This window comes from Curcuma longa, chromosome 13 (genome assembly GCF_044706935.1).
Source record: "Curcuma longa cultivar G26 ecotype Majalengka, Jawa Barat chromosome 13, ITB_CL_G26_1.1, whole genome shotgun sequence".
NCBI lineage: Eukaryota > Viridiplantae > Streptophyta > Magnoliopsida > Zingiberales > Zingiberaceae > Curcuma > Curcuma longa.
This window is the reverse complement of record NC_133873.1, coordinates 5,974,710-5,995,437: the sequence shown is the minus strand read 5'-3', so window position 1 is coordinate 5,995,437 and position 20,728 is coordinate 5,974,710. Positions and strand designations below refer to the sequence as shown.

At 33.7% G+C, this 20,728-nt stretch overlaps 2 protein-coding genes across 3 annotated transcripts in view; one reads left to right on the top strand and one right to left on the bottom strand.

Annotated features, from left to right (window-relative positions):
• The window catches only part of LOC141844316 (uncharacterized), an 8,050-nt gene extending 2,485 nt beyond the window's left edge, over window positions 1–5,565 (top strand). The window contains exons 2-4 of the mRNA XM_074732353.1: window positions 2,644–2,851; window positions 4,863–4,920; window positions 5,006–5,565. Coding sequence (XP_074588454.1) covers window positions 2,644–2,851; window positions 4,863–4,920; window positions 5,006–5,269 — 530 coding nt within the window. The 3' untranslated portion in view covers window positions 5,270–5,565. The remainder of the gene's footprint in view (window positions 1–2,643; window positions 2,852–4,862; window positions 4,921–5,005) is intronic.
• Window positions 5,566–7,232: 1,667 nt separating this feature from the next.
• On the bottom strand, window positions 7,233–17,724 carry LOC141844357 (uncharacterized). Of its 2 annotated transcripts, none has more exons than XM_074732403.1 (15): window positions 17,589–17,724; window positions 16,360–16,466; window positions 15,988–16,101; window positions 13,589–13,693; window positions 13,435–13,506; window positions 12,198–12,310; window positions 11,988–12,113; window positions 11,811–11,879; window positions 11,589–11,676; window positions 11,421–11,492; window positions 11,230–11,330; window positions 10,058–10,175; window positions 9,914–9,973; window positions 9,689–9,799; window positions 7,233–7,390 (listed from the first exon to the last, which is right to left on the bottom strand). In XM_074732403.1, exons 1-15 carry the CDS (start codon window positions 17,722–17,724, stop codon window positions 7,277–7,279), a joined length of 1,506 nt encoding a protein of 501 aa, XP_074588504.1. In that variant the 3' UTR covers window positions 7,233–7,276. The 2 variants fall into 2 exon arrangements, with proteins under 2 accessions (XP_074588504.1, XP_074588505.1); XM_074732404.1 differs by having other exon boundaries at window positions 16,360–16,454.
• Between the last annotated feature and the right edge of the window lie 3,004 nt (window positions 17,725–20,728).

Genomic DNA, 20,728 nt, shown 5'->3' with positions numbered 1-20,728 from the left:
ATGGATCTTCGACCACTGCCAGATGATTCACCTAAATAATCCGTGCTTTGATCTCTATTCCTTAGGGTAGCATATCTGTAATAGTCTGTTTCAGAATTAAGTAGTTGGACTTCCAGTTATCACTGCTTTGATTGATTTTTATATTTCTTCTTGTAGATCTAGTTGGGTTTTCACAAATAAGCACAATAATTTGGAGAACAAATTATTTTCTTTGTATTTCTTCTCACAAACTGAAGTTTGCATTAAACAAATGTTTATTTTACTTGATGATTTTTGAAATTGGAGGATAGATTTTCTGCTAGTGTGAGAAGGTTTCTCTGTCGTATTCATAGTTTCTCATACTTTCACCCCCATATTAAGTTAGCCCATCTACTACCATGTTGTTAATTAAATTGATGGGCAGATATATTAGCATCCTTTGCTTGATAAAATAATTATTTGTCCTAGCTTTGATAGGAATGAGGCAGTGGCGATAAATTTTTGAACATGTTTTGATGTCTTTTTTGGTGCAAAATCTCCTGTAGATTAATTAACCGAGAACAGAGTGCCATAATATAATACATCCAAGATTCCTTAGTTTTGATGTCTTTGCTTGATTGATTTAAATGGTGGGGTACTTCATGCAAACACTCTGAATGATTCTATTTATATAATCACACAGTGCTTGCTATTGTGAGCCTTCTGAGCTGACTGCCAATTTTGTTGCATTATCTGCTTTGGAGCCTTTCTTGTTCTGTGATGATTAGGCTTTTTCGCATAAGGGAATATAATAATGTTTGGTTTGCCTGGAGAAATAATAGGGTGGGTATGTGTTGCAAAACCCACTATTATTGAATCTGGAAATAGTTTTCATGGAAACTCACTTCTTTGATGTTGGTCAACTATTAAATTTATCATTCGCCCGTGCGCGACACGCGATCCACCGTCCATCACGCGATCGTGCGCCAGATCTGACCGTCCAAATGTGGGAATGCAAACCGTTCTGCCCCCCGACCCCCGCCGCTGCCGCCGCCCTCGCCGCGCCGTCCGACCACCGTCGGTCGTCGACCCGGGCACGATCGACGCGCTGCTCGCCGGCGCGTCGACTAGTATCGGATTTCGACTGGATTGTGATCGGAATCCGACGCAATTTGGCCGGAAACGTGGCCGGCAGTGGCGCGCGTCGATTTCCGACCAAATCGCGGTCGGAGACGCGGTCGGACCGAGGAAGGACCGCCGTCGCACGTCGGTCCTTCCTCGGCTGATCTCCGACCGCGATTTGGTCGAAAATCGGTGCGTGCCACTGCCGATCGCGTTTTCGATCAAATTGCAACGGATTCCTGCCACAATCCGATCGGAATCTGACGCCGACGAGCAGCGCGCGTGTCGATCGTGCCCGGGCCAGCGGCCGGCGGTGGTCGGACGGCGCGGCGAGGGCGATGGCAACGGTGATGGGTCGGCTGTGTCGCTCACGGGGTCGCGTAGAATATCAAATACATATATATATATATATATATATATTCTAGCCAATTGTTTATTTCCTTTCATATCTTCTATCAGTTGTCTTGTAATATGCTGTAGTGTACTTTTGAAATGAACTTTATTATTATTTTTAAAGCTATTTTATCTAGAGCTGTAAACAAGCCGAGCCAAGCCAAGCTTTATGGCATTTAAGCTTGTTTGATAAGGTAATCAAGTCAAGCCTAAAATGAACCAAGCTTTTGAAATTATTGTTCAAGCTTGGCTTGATTTCTTTTTTATGAGCTTGAGCTTGGTTCAAGCTTGGCTTGAGCTTGTTATCGAGCTTTCAATTTAAGCTTGTTTGATTGTTTGAAATTTTTATATTTTAAACTTGTTTGGTTGATTATTGAGTTTGATAATACAAATTTATTTATTCATTTTGAATTTTTCTTTCTTTGTTTAGCATGTTAATAAAAGTTTTGTTGATGAACATGAGTCACAAATATTGTTCACGAACGGTGTTCATGAATGTTGTTCACAAACGATGTTCACGAACGTTGTTCACGATCATTAACGAGCTGAGCACATATGTGTTCAAGATTGTTTGTTTAGTTTAACGAGTTGTTCAAGCTTGTTTATTTAATTGCTCTTGTGTGTATTGAACAAATATAAACAAGCTCTTACCAAGTCAAATACCAAGCTTATTCACGAACGTTCGGTTCATTTACAATCCTAATTTTATCTCATACTGTTGATATTTTTGCAATTTTGCCTCAAGAAGACTTGTATTAAAAACCTATCTTTCTAGTGTTTCCATATTAACTCTTTTGAAGACCAAAATTAACTGTTCATATTTCTGACAGTGTTTGAGCACAATGCAGCAGTTCTTTTTCATGTAACTTCTTTTCATCAATATACTTTTCATTTGTATGAAATGGTGGTATTAGTCAATGATTCAATTAGTTTTAGATAGTTTTTCTTTTATGCATTGACCCTTCAAATGTTGAGGTTAGAACAGGCCTTAATAAAAACCTCAATTCTTAAAAATGTGAGAATCTTGTACTTAATTCTCTATAATTTATTCAATAAGCCGACGATCAATAATTACTAGGTTAATCATCAATGGTTGTTTATTTACTAAATCATACTTTGTGTGTGTGAATGAATTTTCTTGGCCAAATAATGCTTTATTTTGTTATACAGGAATATTCAAAATGGAGAACTATCCAGTAAGAGTTAACAGTATTGGGCAATTCTATCCTGATTGTATGTCAGATAGAAAATCAAGGTTTTGGCAAATTGATAAACAACCTATTTCAATGCTTGAAGTCATCTGTCCTCAACCTTGTCGGCCTATAAAAGTGTCTTGCTTAACTAATTCTCTTGGTAGAGCTAGTTTGAAGCCAAAGGGGTGAGTTTAAATAATATATTTAAATCTTTATTGAATTGCTTGTTCTTTTCTGAAGGTCTTTTCAACTGGTATAGAAATTTACTTGATCATGTATGAGAAATTGTAGCTCACTTCTTCTTCATAATAAAATTTCTGCTTGTATGGGCACTAATTTATTAAAAAATTTCATGTTTTCTTTCTAAAGTTAGTGAATTGTACTAATTTCTTTTAGAGAGATTTTTTTTTCACATACCCCCCTACAAAACTTTGCATGTACAGCCAGGTTTTGCTTCCATTCAACTAAATTTATATTGTTATCACAACGAGTAGTGATATAGAAGTGTATAACATTTAGACGTTAAACATCTAAGATGCTTTATCCTCTAATGTTGCTGTAAATGGAAGATCTTTTTTTGCTAAAAAATTACAAAATAAGTACACATTAAACAATTATCTTGATACCAATGTTTCTTATTTGTCAGTAAGACAATAATTCCTCAATACTTTCAGACAAACAATTACTATTGAAGTTCGTATTTTAAAATCTGATAAATTGTGCTAAAGATCTGATGTAGTGCTTCATAGATGTAGTGCTTCCAGGTATCTTGCTTTAACAAGATATAATCCTTCAATAATAGACTTTTGGAAACTAAACTTTCAACAAGTTACAATTTCTTTACATTTCCTAGGAGGTTGGGACTGGTACTTGTTAATCAAAATGGCTTTTTGGAACATGAACAATGGAAGTTGTATTTTTTGGGTATCATCCACACACACTTATTTCCCTTTATAATATCTTGAGAAATGTAGTACAATTAGTCTATAAATAACTTATACCAGGAGAGGAAATGTAGAAGCTTTCTACTTCTCTCTTTATCTCAATCTTGTGAAATGTATTATAGCATTCTTGATGTTCACCTCCCACCCCCTTTTTCCTCATCAGTATTTGTGGATGATTTCAATACCAGGAGAGGAAATGTAGAAGTTCCTTGACATAGCTGCTGTCGCTTGGAAGTTCAAGTTTATAATCCATATCCTTGGCAATTTCTTCAGCCTAAGCCCTACCTCATCTAAATCTCCCCCTCTCCCTCCTTGCGCTCAGATACAGTGGGTTGTGGAGCTGAGGAGTGGATCAACTGAGAAAAGGAAAGTAATAGGGGAGAATGTAAGGGAAAATTTTGAAGAAATTGTTGTAAAAGATCTTTAAGTTCATCATCTGTCCTAGGTCATGACTACTTGAATTTTTGTTAGTTGGACAAGTGCTTGCATTTTATGGTTTATGATGGTTTATTTTGGTTGGATTGGTAGTGGGTGATGGACATGAAATTGAGGTGGTCTCAGCGAATTGATGTCGTGGTGGTAGTGTTTTGATTAAAGAGAGTTTCATAAAGCAGGGACAAATTCTCATTGATGCAGTGCTCTGCGTGATTTTTTGATAATGATAGATGGCCAAGGTGATGTTGACTAAATCTTGAGATACTCCAAGAATTCTGTTAGGCATGTTTATCACAAATCAAAAGTAATGCTCAGAGGGGTTTAATTTGATTTGAATTTGGTTTGTTTATATCAAAGATTAGGGGGAACCTAGTCCCTTAATTTTTGAGATTGTAACCATTAGTGAAAGAGCCTCATGATGTCACACGATTGGTGGTGAAGGGTGATGCAGATGAAAGCTTGGGTTTTGAATGAAGAGTAGCTACAAAATGGAGGGAATAGCTTTGCCTATGAAACTTGGAGGATTATGTTTGTCTCCGACCTTAAGACTCTTCATATCTCCTCTCTGTATGTGTTGGATTGATATTTTACATTCTTTCTTCTTCAAATCTTTCTTCCTACCTCCAATTCACCATTGACATCACATATCTGAGTGTTGGTATGATACTAAAATATTACCGTTCTAGGCGCAGAACGAAACTCCTTAAGTTTTTGAACCTTTATTTGCACCAAACATAAGAATATTACTTTCCAAAAAGGTAAAAATGGTTTTTAAAGTGGAAAGCTTTCAGATTATAATTGCTAATTTACTTTGCAGCGTCAAACCAGTCTACAGGATGGATTGTGCTTCTGAGATTCTTGATCTTCTGAACCAGGTAAGTAACTCATATTGTTGTGCCATAATTATACCCATCTCTAGTAATTCTTTCAGATGTATAAAAAATTTTTATTTGCGAGCAGGATGACTTAGACAATGATGGATTTTTCTGCGGTTCTCCTCCCGCTCGCGCCAACAATCCAATTATACATGATGCCCAATTTGTCATACAAGCTGAGTCGTCGGCTTCCTCCATCTGCAACTCACCCAACATGAAAGCAGCTGGAAGAGTTGAAAGAGGCACACCGGCATGGGGCTCTTCGGTCGGGGGTAGGCCGAAGGTGAGAATTGAAGGATTTACTTGTGGCAGCCCTGGCGAGTGTTGTGTGGCCCCAGCTTCAGCTTGATCCATTCTTTCAAACCATATTGATCTGATTGCCTGTGTAAATTCATCTTTGTCCCAAATTCCTCATGCACCTTCCGGATCTTTGTTGCCTAGCTAGTGATGATCGTGGCTGTTGAAGCTGTCGAGACGTCTGTCTGAAGGAGAGTTTAGTTTTGTGTGTACCTTGAGGTTTTAAATGTAGAGTATTTGTATAGATAATCATGTTGCTATTGATCTCTAAAGTCATGCTATCGCAATGTAGTTTGATGTGTCGATGTAAATATTCAAAAGATTTCCATGTTCTCTATGTGCAATCCATCATCCAATTGTTATGTTATTTTCTGTTTTTCCAGTTTGTTTTATAAGTGAGATAGTTGTTAGTGCAATTGAGGAGATTGGGGTGGAGCTTTAGGGGGAGGCAATTAGTATACTCATTGATGTGGAGGAGATAGTAGAGGCCACAGCCAAGTCGGCTGAGGTTAAGTCAAATCAATTTGACTTACAATCGAACTCAAGTCAAACTAGCTTGATTCATGATCGAGCCTAAGTCAAGCCAGAACAACTCTGTAGAGCTCAGGTCAGGCCAACTTGACTCGTAGTCGAGCTCAATGCAAGTCAGCTTGACTCTTGGCTAGCTCAAATTAAGCCCATTGGGCTCAAGACAAAGCTCGGGTCAGGCCAGCAGACCGAAGGGTGGAGCCACGCAATATTAGTTTGACTTGAGCTAAACTTGACGAAAGGTTCGACTCGACAGGCAAGCGATTTCTAGTACATGGACGGACATGTCGGACATGATAGTGACATGATTTTGAGATGTGGGCGGACGTGCGAGAAGCATGCAAAGTGTCCGGTGAGGACTACCCCCACTGTCCTAAGATAATATAAAAAGATGTTTGCTTATGTAGGTGCATATACACACATAATAACTTTCTACAATTTGTTCACTACTTTCTTCATCTTCTCTTTTTTCATTGAAATTTCTCGACTTGAGCATCGGAAGAGTTTTACTAAAGTGATCCACTTTGACCTCCACATCTAATTCTTTTTCTATTGTTCTCATCTTCTCTTTTTTCATTGGGATTCCTTGAGCATACGATGAGTTTTACCAGATCCGTTTTCGAAGACCACTGTCGAAGACCTTGGTCAGAGCCGAATGTCTTCTCACTGGATGTTCCTAAGACCCTGCATTGCTTGACCTAGTACAAGTCTGACCCTATAGTTACCGACTCGATATAAGCCGACCCGATAGCGGAGAACAAGAGAGTAGCCGACTTGACCCGCATCTGACCTATCAAAAGAACTCAATTTCAACATACAAAGAAGTCAACCCACCCCCTAATCTCAACTAGATCAATCATACTTAGAGATTTTCTATGTAAATTCACTTGGGTCTAAGTATCTTGACAAATTAACTTATTGTGTATAATAAGGCAGACTTATGATATAAATCAAACAAAAATAAATAAAAATAAATCAAACAAAAAGGAACTATCATATGCATGTTCAATTAATTGGATGTTTCAAAAATTAAAGGGAAAATGCATGGATTTCGAAGCATTTATTGTTAAAAAAAAGTAGATTCAATCTATATTAGCTTCCTAAAATTTTGATAACCTAAGCACTAAAGAATATAGTTTATGTGCCACCAGATATGAAATTCTATCATCATAATTCATAGTCTTTCAACAATCATTGAAAATTTCTAACTTCCAATTATTTTCGAGTAATTTTATTTATCATATTTGGCTATAACACAAACAATGCCATAAATAATAACCCACATCGTTTGTAGTCGATTTACATGTTCAGTAATAGAGCAATCTGAATAAATGCAGCTTGGAAGAATCCTACAACTGAATTATATTTCCACCTCACTTTATTATAATAATAATAAGAATAAGAATAAGAATCCCAAAGTTTGATCTTTATTCAGGCAGAAGAGGTAGTCAAATGGATAGATGGAACCAATCAAATTGCCAGTCCAATACATTCGAAGAAGCCTCGATATATCAAATGAAGAAGAATTTGATCAACAAGATGAAGATTGAGCTTGTTTGGATTTCATCAGTACAAGTTCTTCTGTCGTGACACCGATAATATTGTTTGCCTGCTCCAGGGGAACAGGACGAATCTTTCCATCGCTCTGCAAATGCAAACTTGTCATTTCATTACATAAACACATCATAAAGAGTAACAAACAAAATAAAGTAGTATGTTCAATGTGCAAGCCATTAACAGAGTATTTGCAGATTCAAGAAACAATGGAGAATATTATATGGTTACTACAACACTGCTCAGAACAATTTCAGGAGACTAGAGGTTGATATTGAGTTATTGACCACCACCATGTCACAAGCAGAAAAGCATTATGCAAAAAACAAAATGTGATAGTGTTTTACTTGATTCACCTGAGGAGGTGGATGGGATTGTGATAAGAGATGGAGCAATAACATGGTACTGGCAAAATAAGAGACGGTATACTTGGTGTTGACAGTATCAAGGCCTTGAAACTAGTATTTTTTCTGCATTAGTGACTTTGAATAGGGAGGGATGGCAATAGTCCCTAATAATTACAAGTTTGCTGGTATCTAACCCGTTTAAAGTTATATTCAGATATCCTATTATGTTTATGATTATGTTAAAGGTCCGATCCAATTTGCTTAAATCTTTGGTACCTATGTGAGCTCATTATAGTTTACCTATTCATTATCTAAAACATCAAGGTTTTGACCTGTTGTTATCTATAACTTTAAAATTCATTAGCATATTAGTTTAACATTACTCCTTCACATGTCTCATCTATTAAATAATATATCCATGATTAGTGTAAAAAAAATAAAGACTTAGAGTCGATCTTTGATGTAACTCTATCTCTATAGGAAACGTTTCGATTAATCCACCTGGAATTTTACTTTTGTCATTACATCATTATACATATCCTTAATTGTTTTAATATACGCTTCACTAACACCTATTGTTTTAGAATTCTCTACATAATTTCCCTCGAAACATTGTCATAAGCTTTTTCTAGAACGACAAATACCATGTGTAAACTTAATTTGTAGTTAGTTGTTTGAGAAGATAAATACTTTCTATTATTGACCTTTTATGTATGAGTCCAAATTGATTTTCGATCACTATGGTCTCCTTCTTTAGTCTTTTTTCTATCACTCTTTTCCGAAGTTTCATGATATGATTCATTAGCTTAATACACCTATAACTCACACAATTTTGTACATCTCTTTTGTTTTTATATATAAGACTATAGTACTAACCCTCCATTGATCAGTGGCATTTTCACCTCATCCTCAATGTTTGAGTTAAGATAATCACATCTCAAATCAACATTTGTCACAATGGTATTTCCTCTCAACATTACATATACAAGAGTTGACAAGCGATGAAACTAATAAAATAAACAACCACAATAAACTAGGAAAACAAGTAAAAGGCTATGTGTGAGTAGAACAGGAGCCAAGGATTATGAAAAAACTAGTAAATATAGAGAATTGAATTAACCGACAACAATTAAACAAAAGTAATTCTTAGCGGAGAGGAATGAGTTCATTCAGGGGATGTATTCTCCTCTTGTAAAAGGTTGGGACTGAATCCAAGCTTTGGATAAAAGTTCAACAGGAGTAGGACCTGGTGTTACAGATAAACTGTACCAAATTTGGTCTCCCGGTCTGAAAGGGGAGATTACTTGGTTACAACTACCATGTCGAGTGGATCGGTGTTGCAGTTGCTTGACAAGCTCAGACTCGATTGTGAAAGGGATAGATGATCAGGGAAGCACCTGTGGCTATTTAAACATGGCTAGTGGGTCTTTACGATTGCATGCAGAGGAGATTGAGGATACCTTGCAAAGAAGATTGTGGCTTCAACAAGACTGATTCTGGAGAAGAAATGGAACTAAAGATCACTGTGAAAAGTTTGTTGCAGGGAGCCAAGGAAGCAAGGATAATCTGCATGTTTTACTGGAGTGAAGGCTACCACTGAGGTGGCAGATTGTGGAAGGAGGCTTCCTTATGGCGGACGGCGAGCAAGGGAGTCAAAATCGATGCTGATGGCAGGCAGGTGGTGGAAGCTAGTTGTTGGTGCAAGAGGACAGTGGGTGAGGACAAGTGAGACAAGGCAAAGTTGTTGGATTACAGCAGGTTAAAGGGGAGAGGAGGTTCTTTCTCTCAATGGAAAAGGAAACTCAAGCCAAACAAACTAAAAAATAATCATATTAAATTATACCCTAAATGAAGTATACTGTTAAATAAGATCCAATCTAAAGATTTCCTTAAAAGACTTGTTCTCCCACAAATTTGAATTCGATCCATTTTACTTTTACAATTCATCCAGTAAGTGAACTTTCACAAACCAAAATCTATCTAGCATGAGGTAAAACTTGAAGTGAATTAGCTAAAAATGAAGCAGATGCAATCAAACTCACTCTTGTAACAATACCAAGTTTCTCCAACTTTGTGATTGCATCATGAACTTCAAAGTTGCAATTCAGCCGAAATTCGTCTCTAATAAGTTTGTCACAGTCATGACCAAGATCCTATATTTGGATCATGAAAATTGTGAGGTTAAGAAAATACAAGGATAACAGAGAATGACAAACGAATTAATTCCGTGCATTTTAAAATATTTTAGTAAAAGAAAGAAGTCATACTTCTTCTGTCAATTCCCTTCCCCTCATTAGAGTAAAGTAAGAAACTATCACCTCTTTGACCTGCACATTCAGATTTTGAAACTAAGTATTTTCCAAACCTAACTTGAACTTTGGTCTAATAGGATTTATTAATATAGAACCTACTTCTTGTTGAATCACATCATCACACAAATGTAGGAGTGTGGCTTTGCCAGTGTCAAGTTGTTTGTCATACATTGATTTGGTTATTAAGTTTTGGTAAGTTGCTATGTCTTGTTGAAACCTGCATGCTTTCAAAAGATTAGCATAAGAAAATACATTATACTTAAAATAACATGATCATGCCAAATTCATGTTCCCATTAAGCATAACTTCTTTATCAAATCTGATACAAAACAATATTCCTAAGAGACAAGTGAATATTGCACACTAAAATAGTAATGCTAAACAAAAGTTATTTTATTTTATTTTTACAATGAGGTATCAGTCAGAACCGCCGAGGTCGGTCCTAAGCCCGGATGAAAAAGATTGAGGGTTGTGTTAGGTTGCCAACTAACATCAAACACAACTGAATGTTTTATGAATGAATCCATCAAATTATTATGCTAATGCTAGATAGTTTCTTGAAAGAAACGTGTTGCAGAGTCAAACTGCAATGTCTCAACAATGATCGTTACATCTCTATAAGAACTTAGGTGTAGTGTTAAATATGCAAGAGTACTCACACCATCAGTTAAATAAGAACAAACATTATAGGAATACCTATTGTCTTGGATTTGAAACATAAGAACACTTATTGGTAAAGCGATGGATGTAGTAATACGATGATTATAAGAAGAATTAATATTTTGTGTTTACAAGAGACAAAATGGATAGGAGAGAAGGCAAAGATAATAGAGAACACAGGTTTTAAGTTATGGCACACAGGAACAAGTAAAATAAAAAATGGAGTAAGTATTGTTGTAGATAGTTCGTTAAAGGATGAAGTAGCAGGAGTAATTAGAAAGAGGAAAAAATTATAACTCTCAAGATAATGATGATAAAAGAAACTATTAATGTAATTAGCATATATGTACCTCAAGTAGGATTAGATGAAGACACCAAATACATTTTGATTTTGGGAAGACCTAAGGTAGTACAAAAAAATCTACCAAATGAGATGATTTTAATAAAAGTAGATCCAAATGGGCATGTATAAGTAAAAAATAAGGAATATGATAGGGTGTATGAGAGTTATAATTTTGGAACAAGAAATGAAGAAAGAAAAACTATATTGAATTTTATAATAGCATATGAATTTAGTCAGAAATGGAAGATTGTTGGAAAAAAATACTCACGTGAAGTAACTTTTAGCACAATAGCTAATGAAACTGAAAATGATAGCAAGGACGATGCGAATTCCAGCTTTCGGCATTTTAAAAGAGCTAATGAGAGTAATCTGAAACAGTATGCTGATTATTAGGTAATGGCAAAGGAGAAAGAAATTGTAAATCCAGTCAAATTAAGTCATCAGAATTCAGAAACTTACAAGACCAAGCACCATCGAAATCAAGAAGGTGACCCAGTCCCAAGGAGTCAAGCTTGGGTTTTTCTTTTCAGGCTGCAAAACAAGTGATTCACACTTTATGAAAAAGGAGCATCAAAATGTTGTTCAATAAGTTGTGTCCTTGTAGGAATTTGAATTTAGAAGTCTCACTAAAACTAGTTCCAAATCAGCCATGGGAATATTTCTGAAATGTTTTACATAGATTCCTCGATCTATCTTGTCATTTGTGCTTGCCCGCCTGCAAGGTTGTGTGTTTAAGTAGCTATGAAATGCAGGTAACTAAAAAATGTTGACTTAAATTGAAATGTATCCAAATCCAGAATCTCCAACTTCCATGACTTATTGAAGAAAACTTAAATGTAGAATAGCTACCTGTAAATGACAATTATTCTTTTAAAAGTTGGTTCTTGGATTTCAATCTTGCCTAGTAGGTCTTGGGCTCTGCTGAAAACAAAATGCAGCTTGATCATGAGATCATATACTGTCAAAAACTGGTTCTAGGAAATCAGACCAAATTTTATCAAAATCGACATGGGAAAGATAGTTGACCTGAACTCCATGTTTTCAATCCTTTTTCGTTTAAAGAGCTCCTTTGAATCATCAATAATTCTAATTGTTTCCTCTGTATCTTTTCTCGATATAATGCTTGGTCTTTTTGAGATGAACCTCTCGAGCCTGAAATCATACAACTCACCCAAATGCAAATGACCTTTTAAAAGTAATGGATTCAATTTACCATGTTTGAAATAAAAATTTTACCTAGTAGCCCTTAGAAATCTAGTCCAAATACGAGTTATAATCGTATCCAATTTCTCCATGAAAAAGTAACCGGTTGTATGATCAGTTCCTACTCCTCGATGAAAAATAATGTACTTCCAAAACAAGAGAGACCAAGATAAGAAACATGTTAACAGTTAAAAGATAAATCATTATGCTATTTTAAAATTCAATGAATTAATCAACATTGGTGAAAAAAAATAAAATGCCATGCTTCTATATTAGTTAACAGAAACATATTTGCAAAAAGTCATATTTCAAGCTGATTACCACCTGTGCCTTGGTATGAGGTTCAGTTGTATCAAGGTGATTATCACCTGTGCCTTGGTATGAGGTTCAGTTGTATCAAGGTCATATTTGCAAAAAGTCATATTTCAAGGTGAATCTCGATATTGATTAATATAAATAATTTCTCTTGTATCCTATTTGTCTTTGTACTAATGTGAATTGTATCATGTTAACAATTTATGTGTCTTGGTATGTTCCAGTAATCAAAAGTAAAAAAAAAACTATGTAAAACAATACTGAGTAAAATTCATTTGTATGGTTTTAATACATTGCGTAACGGTAAAGTTGTTGTGTGACTTAGAGGTTACGAGTTTGAGTCTTAAAAACAACCTCTTGCAAAACAAGATAAAGCTGCGTACAATAGACCCTTCCCCAAGACCCTACATTGGCAGGAGCTTCGCGCACCGAACTGCCCTCTTAAAATGTGTAAAGTATCAGTGTGATACGATGTAATATTTTCATTAAATTGACTATCTAGTTGCTAATGTTGTATCCATTGTAATATTTAGTAATTTATTAGTTTTAAATTATAATTAAAATTATTTGTAGTTGCCATAGACATATTTAGAATTTCACAAGCTAATTGAATGAATATAGATTAAAACATATTTGAATTCATCTCGTCACACTTGGAGCATGCTGATGCATTTAAGTGTCAACACCCAACATCCCTAATTATTAAGCTTATAAATCCACACTTGTGTGGATATTGAACTCGAGGTCCAAGTACATAGATTTTCTCATATAGGACATATAATAGTGTCAATAATCTCAAAAAAGGATCATTGAAGTGAAAGTTAAACTTCAGAAAACTAAAGTTTATCTATACAGCAAATCAAAATTTTGAAATTCATGAACTTTTAGATTGATATAGTTCAAATATTATGTTAAAAAAAACTGCAAAGCAGAATATTTTAGGAACTGACTATACCTTTTCAGAAAAATGAGGAAGATTTTTGCACGGATGTTTCTGAAAATACCTTGGAAGAAGCTTGTTATCCAACTACATTACCAAGAAACTACCAAATTAAGCACATGCAAGTTTCAAGGTTCAAACATTGAGAGAAATTGATAATCATATAAACCTTAGACTCGTCGACTTCAATTGGTAAATTTAAGAGATAGTGCTCCGAGAGTGCAACTTCAATTTCATCATCAGTTGCTAGTTTGAAGTTGCTCTTTTCCATAACCTGTTTCAATCAGAGAAGAAACAATGTGATTGCTACGGAAGGACAGAGATTGGCTGCATATGGTTACTTCTTTGGTTTATTAATTTAGTTAAAAGAACCTCTACTATGGTACATAAGGTTTACAAGTTATAAGAATTGTTGCCAATTCTGACATCTAGATGCCACAGAAATGTGAAAGGGGGGAAACATATAACTGGCTGGTAAGAGGATTGAGCAACAAGAAAAAAAAGAGATTAGTGCCAATGGACAATGTCAACTAGGGTTTTGTTAGACAATCTATAATCAAAGATATAATAGGTTTATATGTAATAGTAATCAAGGTAAGTGAAATATGATTATAGGATCAGATTTCATCTAAGTTAATCTAGGTATATTGCATCTGCATGGCATAGAACCAAACAATACCATTTCAGTAGAAAATTAAACTCTAGTATGCAACAATACATTAAACCTTTATATTTGAGATAGGCAACAATTCTAAAATAGTACATGATTTCTTTCCTTATCAAAAAGGAGTATAGTCTTTTTGGGGGTCTTGAAACACAAGGTGTACCCAAACTACATTGAATGTGTGACTTTCTAGGGGAGCAATAAGATTAAACTGCTCATAAAAGTACTGATATGCAAAATTGAGTCCTCCGATATTGGTGGAAAGTATACCAGATCTAACTTGTTTCCCACTATTCCAAGCAATTACTGGTGTTTTCTATCAATTTATGATCCCCTGCCCCATTCTCGACATTTTACCTACTACAAAGTTATAGAAATTCCTTATAAACACAATCAGACCAATCACAGAATATGACACCCTTAATCTACACAGTGGATGAAGAGGTAATTAGAAGTCATTCAAGTGTATGAACTTTGAAACTATAGGATATTAAAATTAATTAAATTCATGAATGTTCAGACTATGTGTTTGTGTTATCTGCTTCAGTTGAATAAAAGAGCATAAGCAACAAGGAAGATCCAGATCTACATCACCAATTCTGCACCAATCAAGAATTCTTGATGTTTTGAGATGATCAAGTAAAAGAACATAAAATTTTTAAAGACGACAACAACAATCAAGTGTTTATCCCACTAAGTGAGGTTGCCTATATGGATCCTCCTACACCATTGAGCTCGATCTCCTAATGTATCTTCATCTATATTTAAATTTATTTTATTTTATTTTATCGTTGCTAATCAAGTCTTCTTTAGTCTCTCTCCCTCGATTAATGTGTATATTTGTGATGGTCTCACATCACTTAACTAGGACATTTATTAGTTGCCTAAATACATATCCATATCATCTTAAATGCATCTCTCAGAGTTTTCCCTCAATGGATACAACTCTAACTTTCTCACTAATATTCTTATTTTTTATCATGTTCATCCTCATATGTCAACACATCCACCTTAACATCCTCATCTCGACTCTCATCTTTTGCTCGTGCGCTTGCTTCATAGCTCAATATTCAATTCAATATAACGTAGCAGGTCTAACCACCATTTTTGTAAAACTTCCCTTTAAGTTTTAGAGGTATCTTATGTTAGATTTGACGATCCCAACATCTTACGATCACAAAAAACACCTGACGCCTTTCTCTATTTCAACCATCTTACTAGTATCATATATAAAACATCTCTCTCAACCCCTAAATCCAAGATACTTAAAACTTTTAGTTATAGGTAACTCGTCATCTCTTATTTTAACAATTATCTAGCTATGTCTACCACCTCTAAATTTAAATTTCATATATTCTATCTTTACTCTATTAAGCCTAAAGCTTTTGACTACCAATCTCCCATCAAGATTCATATACAAACAACATATATCATGATAGCATGTCTTGGATGTGTCCAATGAGTTTATCCATAATTAGTGTAAAAAGATATAGACTTAAAGTTGATGTTTGATGTAACTATTTTTATAGGAAACAATTTGGTTAATCTACCTTGAATCTTCACTATTTATAGAGACAAATGTTGGACTTACTAGATGGAAACATAAGAGGGGAAGGGGAATGAGAAGAAAAGTGACATAAAAATGAACATGAATCACTCATGTTCATATGCAACATTGTAAAGCTTCTCTTCCTATCCCCCTCCCCTCCTGCTTCTATCTTCCACCCAAGTAAACAAACATAAATCTAAAAAAGCTAGGATATTCAGAAGGTATTTAGATTAAACTTATAGAAATAGAATAGCCAATAAAAAGAGAGTCTATATGTTTCTTCATTCCCTTTTATATTTATTAAGTAAACCTTGAAAACGTTATTGAAATTTCTGAAAGTTAGAAATTGGCAAACCTTGAAAAAGTGTTCCAGAAAGTTTAGTTCCAGAGTATCTATTTTTTCACAAGATAATTTCCTCTGTTCCAGTCGTTGGTTACCATCGATAGGATCAAACAGAAGATAAAGTTGCTGCATATACAATGTGGTAAAAATAAATAGAATGCTGAATTAAATGTTTCACTAGACAGAAGAATAAGTTCGTGTTCGTGCATACAACCATCATTTCAGTTTGTTCCTACATGATTGTACTAAATATTCTGAAGATAAATGACTTATTTTCAAGTAGGTATATGCCTACAATTATGAATAAGTTTAACAAGAATGACTAATGCATTAAATTTAATTATTTTTTTTATAAATGTTATGACAAATATGAATCAACTCTACCATCATTTCTTCGAACTGCATAAGGTACCAAGCTCGAATAGTGTATTCAATCCGCTTGCACAGCTTCTTAAACTCTGTTGGATCCTCTTGCACAACTTGTTCAGGTCCTGAATATGGTGGCACATCTATTGTCATTGGAATTAAATTTAAAAATTAACACCAATTCAATGTAACAGATGCTACACTTAAGTCCAAATTTTATAAAATATATATTTCCTTAATAATGGCGTAAAAGGATCCATATATAAATGTTTGGTTGTCGTTGTAGTATATTGTATTTAAACAAGGCTGAATATAATTCTATAGAAACTTTTTTTTATTTTCTTAAATGGGAACCTGATTTTTAAACATAAAGCAAAGAATATGACAGACATTTGATAAACGTACCTTCTTAAGGTATTTGATCAGATCAGGTTCACTTTCACTTCATTGATAGATAGACAAGTAAGATTGTCACCCATAGTCAGATTGAATTAATCTTGTGCTTACTCTTTAGTTAAACTAAGTTCATTTGTTATTCAAGTATTTTTGTTAGACATTTTCTATTTCATTTGTAATTGGCATCTCCTATTATCTCTTCCATAATAGCAAGGCAATTGCATCTTTTTGATGGATTTTATGGACACATTAGGAATTAGAATAAAAAAAGTTTAGGCCTTAAGCCAACATTCTGTTTTACTCGGGTGGATGTATGATGTAACTACGTAATTTCCACCCCATTGAAGTTAATGACAAAATTTATTTGAACAAAATTGATTAATTCCTTGGAATGTGTAATGACTTAGAGATAGTTGTTATATACCTGCCATTTTTTTGTGACTAAATAACTGACTTAAAAAAATAAATTAAAACTTAGTAATTACAAGTATCTCATTCATTCACATAAATAATAATATTATTATTATAATCAATGTGTGATGGGTGTAAATTAAAGGAGTTATACAAATTTATTGGTTCTTTCTCTACTTATAAATAAAAAACACAATAATAATCCATCATAATTGAATGTGTTTTTTAGAAAAAAAAAAGGAAAGGAGAGAGAAACCAATATATGCAAAATAATAATTGCACCAGCACCACAATAGGCTTCATCATAAGTTCAAGGAACCAACACGAAGCTTTTTGGGTTATTATTTATTCGTTTTAAAAAACAAATAAATAAAAATCTAAAAACACAATCGTCAAATTAAGAGAAAATAGAATAAAACCCTGGAACGAGAGATGCTTACTCATTAGCCTGGTGAGAGCCATAATGAGATCAGCCTTGGGAACCGGAATGACGGACTCTTGCTCCACCGTTATCACATCCTCAACCTTCGCCTTTCCCTTTCCCTTTCCCTTTCCGTTGCCCTTCCCCTTCGCCATGATCAGCATCCGCCACAGGAGGAGTGGATCGACGAGACGGCCAGAGAAGGGAGAAGGAAGGAAGCATTTTATGCAGAAGGGAGGCAGAGGTTGCGTGCGATGAGAGTGGCGAGGAATGGTACGATTCGAAGTGGTAAGGAGGAAGCTTGGGAGGTTCATTGCTGGCTTTAAGCTTCCACTCTTTCTCCTTCTCTTTCTCTTTCTCTTTCTCTCTTCGGAGGAAAACATTTGGTACTTGACGTGGAACGAGAGTAGAAAAAATAAAATTAAAATTAAAAATAAAAATAAAAATCAAACGAACGTCCATCGTTTATAAATTTTGATCGGATGAATAATTCATTTTTAATTCAAATCAAATGATTATTTCATTTAATTTGAATTGCATTGAAATATTTTTACAATTCTTGATCTTTTGACGTGTATAAAATAACAATGATAGTTAACTTTTATCATTATTATTTTATATTATATTATTTTTATTTTTTAAATGATAATTTAATTAAAATAATATTTTAATAAATAAAATAAAGGATGAGAACCCATAACACTAATTATATTTTAAATAAATATTATAGTGACAATATAGAAATTAGTAATTAACTTTTACAATTATTTATTAATTTTTATAATGCCTAGAAGCTAATTTTTAGAAGTTAGTTGCTAACTTTATTAGGTTTAATGATTCAATAATATAAAAGTATTTCAGACATACAATTCAAGTCAAATAGAACGCTTTATAATTTGATTTTAATAAAAAAACTAGAACATACGTTGATTTAATTGAAAAGTATGATCTTCAATGATTTTTTTTAAATTTATTATCATTTACCAATTGACTACATTATTCATTATTCTATATATATATATATATATATATATATATATATATATTATTCTCTGTAAGATATTTGTCTCTTAGATTTCTTTATATATAAGATAAGAAGAGGGAGATTTTAAAAGGATCATAAGGCATGTTTTATGATCATGATCGATGATTATTTCATATATTTTATTATTTTTTCTATTGTCTCATTTACTTTACTTTATTTTTTTCTATTTTATATTATTTTTGGGCTCGACTTAAACATTGAAGAGATCTCACTGAGGTAACTCCGGTGAACCATATGATATGTGTTACAATATCTAGAGAAATTGATCACATTTCACCCGAAATTGATTTAAAGAAGTCAACTCCTTCAATCAAGTCCTCCAATCGACTCTCTGTTGCTGATCGAGTTCTTGTTGATTTCTCTGCAGTGATCTTGCATGCTGTATATGCAAATAAAGTCACAAACCGGATATATGGCACGCGAACTTGGTGACAAAAGATAAACGTGTGATTTGAGCATTTCTTAACTTATATGTGGTCAATATTTAATTAATTAATTAGCCAATTAATGATAATTATAATTTAATAAAATACAATTAACAGCTGATTGAAGTTTATCAATATAATTAGGTTAATTATTTCAAAAACTATAGATAACGTCGTCGAGGCAAGTGAAGCTCATCCAGCATCAAGCAAATCTATTATAATTAATTAAGGTGTTTAATTAAGCTAATTAAGTATATATATATATCTACCTTTAAACTTAATCCATTCATTTTCTTTTATTTCTTTGTAAAGTTTTGTAGGAATTAGTTTCTTTGTTGGGATTATTGGCGCGGGCGGTTAGAAAGGGATGAATATATATAATGGATCAACAAACAAACAAATAATACAAACAAAAAATCTAAAATGATACAATATTATTAATGAGGGCTATTGAATTTAGGGATCTCTCAACTTAATTTAATTATATATCTTAATGATTAATTCTTTATATTATCTCTTTAATTAAACTTTACTTGCAAGTGCTTAATTCATCATTTTTCAAACAAGGGTTAATTAATTAGTAGGTTTCAGAAGCATCTTGACTTTCAACTGACAGACATATATATGGACACTTTGCCCATCTTTCTATTGTGCATAGCTACCTACTTAGCTTCAATTCTTCATTAAAAAAAATGAAAATATTAATTATAGATTAATTACTAATAAATAAAAATGGGGCAGGAATTCAATTGGGTTGAGCAGAAACTCAGTCAACTTACATTCTATTTAAATTGGATAAAAAAAGTTCATTAACATAATATGTAAAAAAGAAAAAGAAATAAAATATTTATATTTTTTTTATTTAAAAGGATAGAAGCTAGAATGATTAACGTAATATATTACTTTGTTTTGGTGGAAAAAAAATTAAACATTAAATATATAAAGTTATAAAAATACTTCCATTTCTTGTAGAAAACAGCGGAGAAAATTATAAAATATTGTCAAAATATTGTATTATAAAAGTTGGGATATATAATGTCTTAAAATACAAGCTATCTTTAAGTAAGTCATTATCCTTGGAAGAGAAAAAGAAGAAGAAGATTAGAATTATCTCTGTCTTCTGTCCTTTGAAAAGATTTGTAGTGAGGGTCGACACGACATCGACGTCGACATCGTGGAGTGCGAGCGATTGATATTTTAAAATGGTCACGAAATTTGTGTGAAGACTACGACGCAAAAATAAGATTTCTAAATACATGAATTAATTTAAAAATTAATATTTTTAAAAATAAAGATAAAATAAAATATTTTAAAATTCTTTTTCTTTTTTCCTTACACCTCCTAAATTAGAGTGTAAACAAAAATTAAATTCATTCATATATAGGAACTCACTGCTTCCTTTTCCTTATGTATTCCTCTCTTTCCTCATCTCCACACAAATAAAGCATAAGGAATTACATATGAAATATTAATAATCTATTTGATCGACAAAGCTAAAAAGAAAGGTAATTGAAATTAATTAAATTAAATTCGATAGCCGACAAATTAAGCTAGTTGAAGGGAAGGGACAGTCGCTAGCTAGGAAAACATGGAATTCAAGCTTGACGATCGATCGATTTAATTACTCAATCGCCATGTTCTTTCTTGTTTTTGTATCGATCAGCTACCTTCAGCCGCAAAGGTTGACGA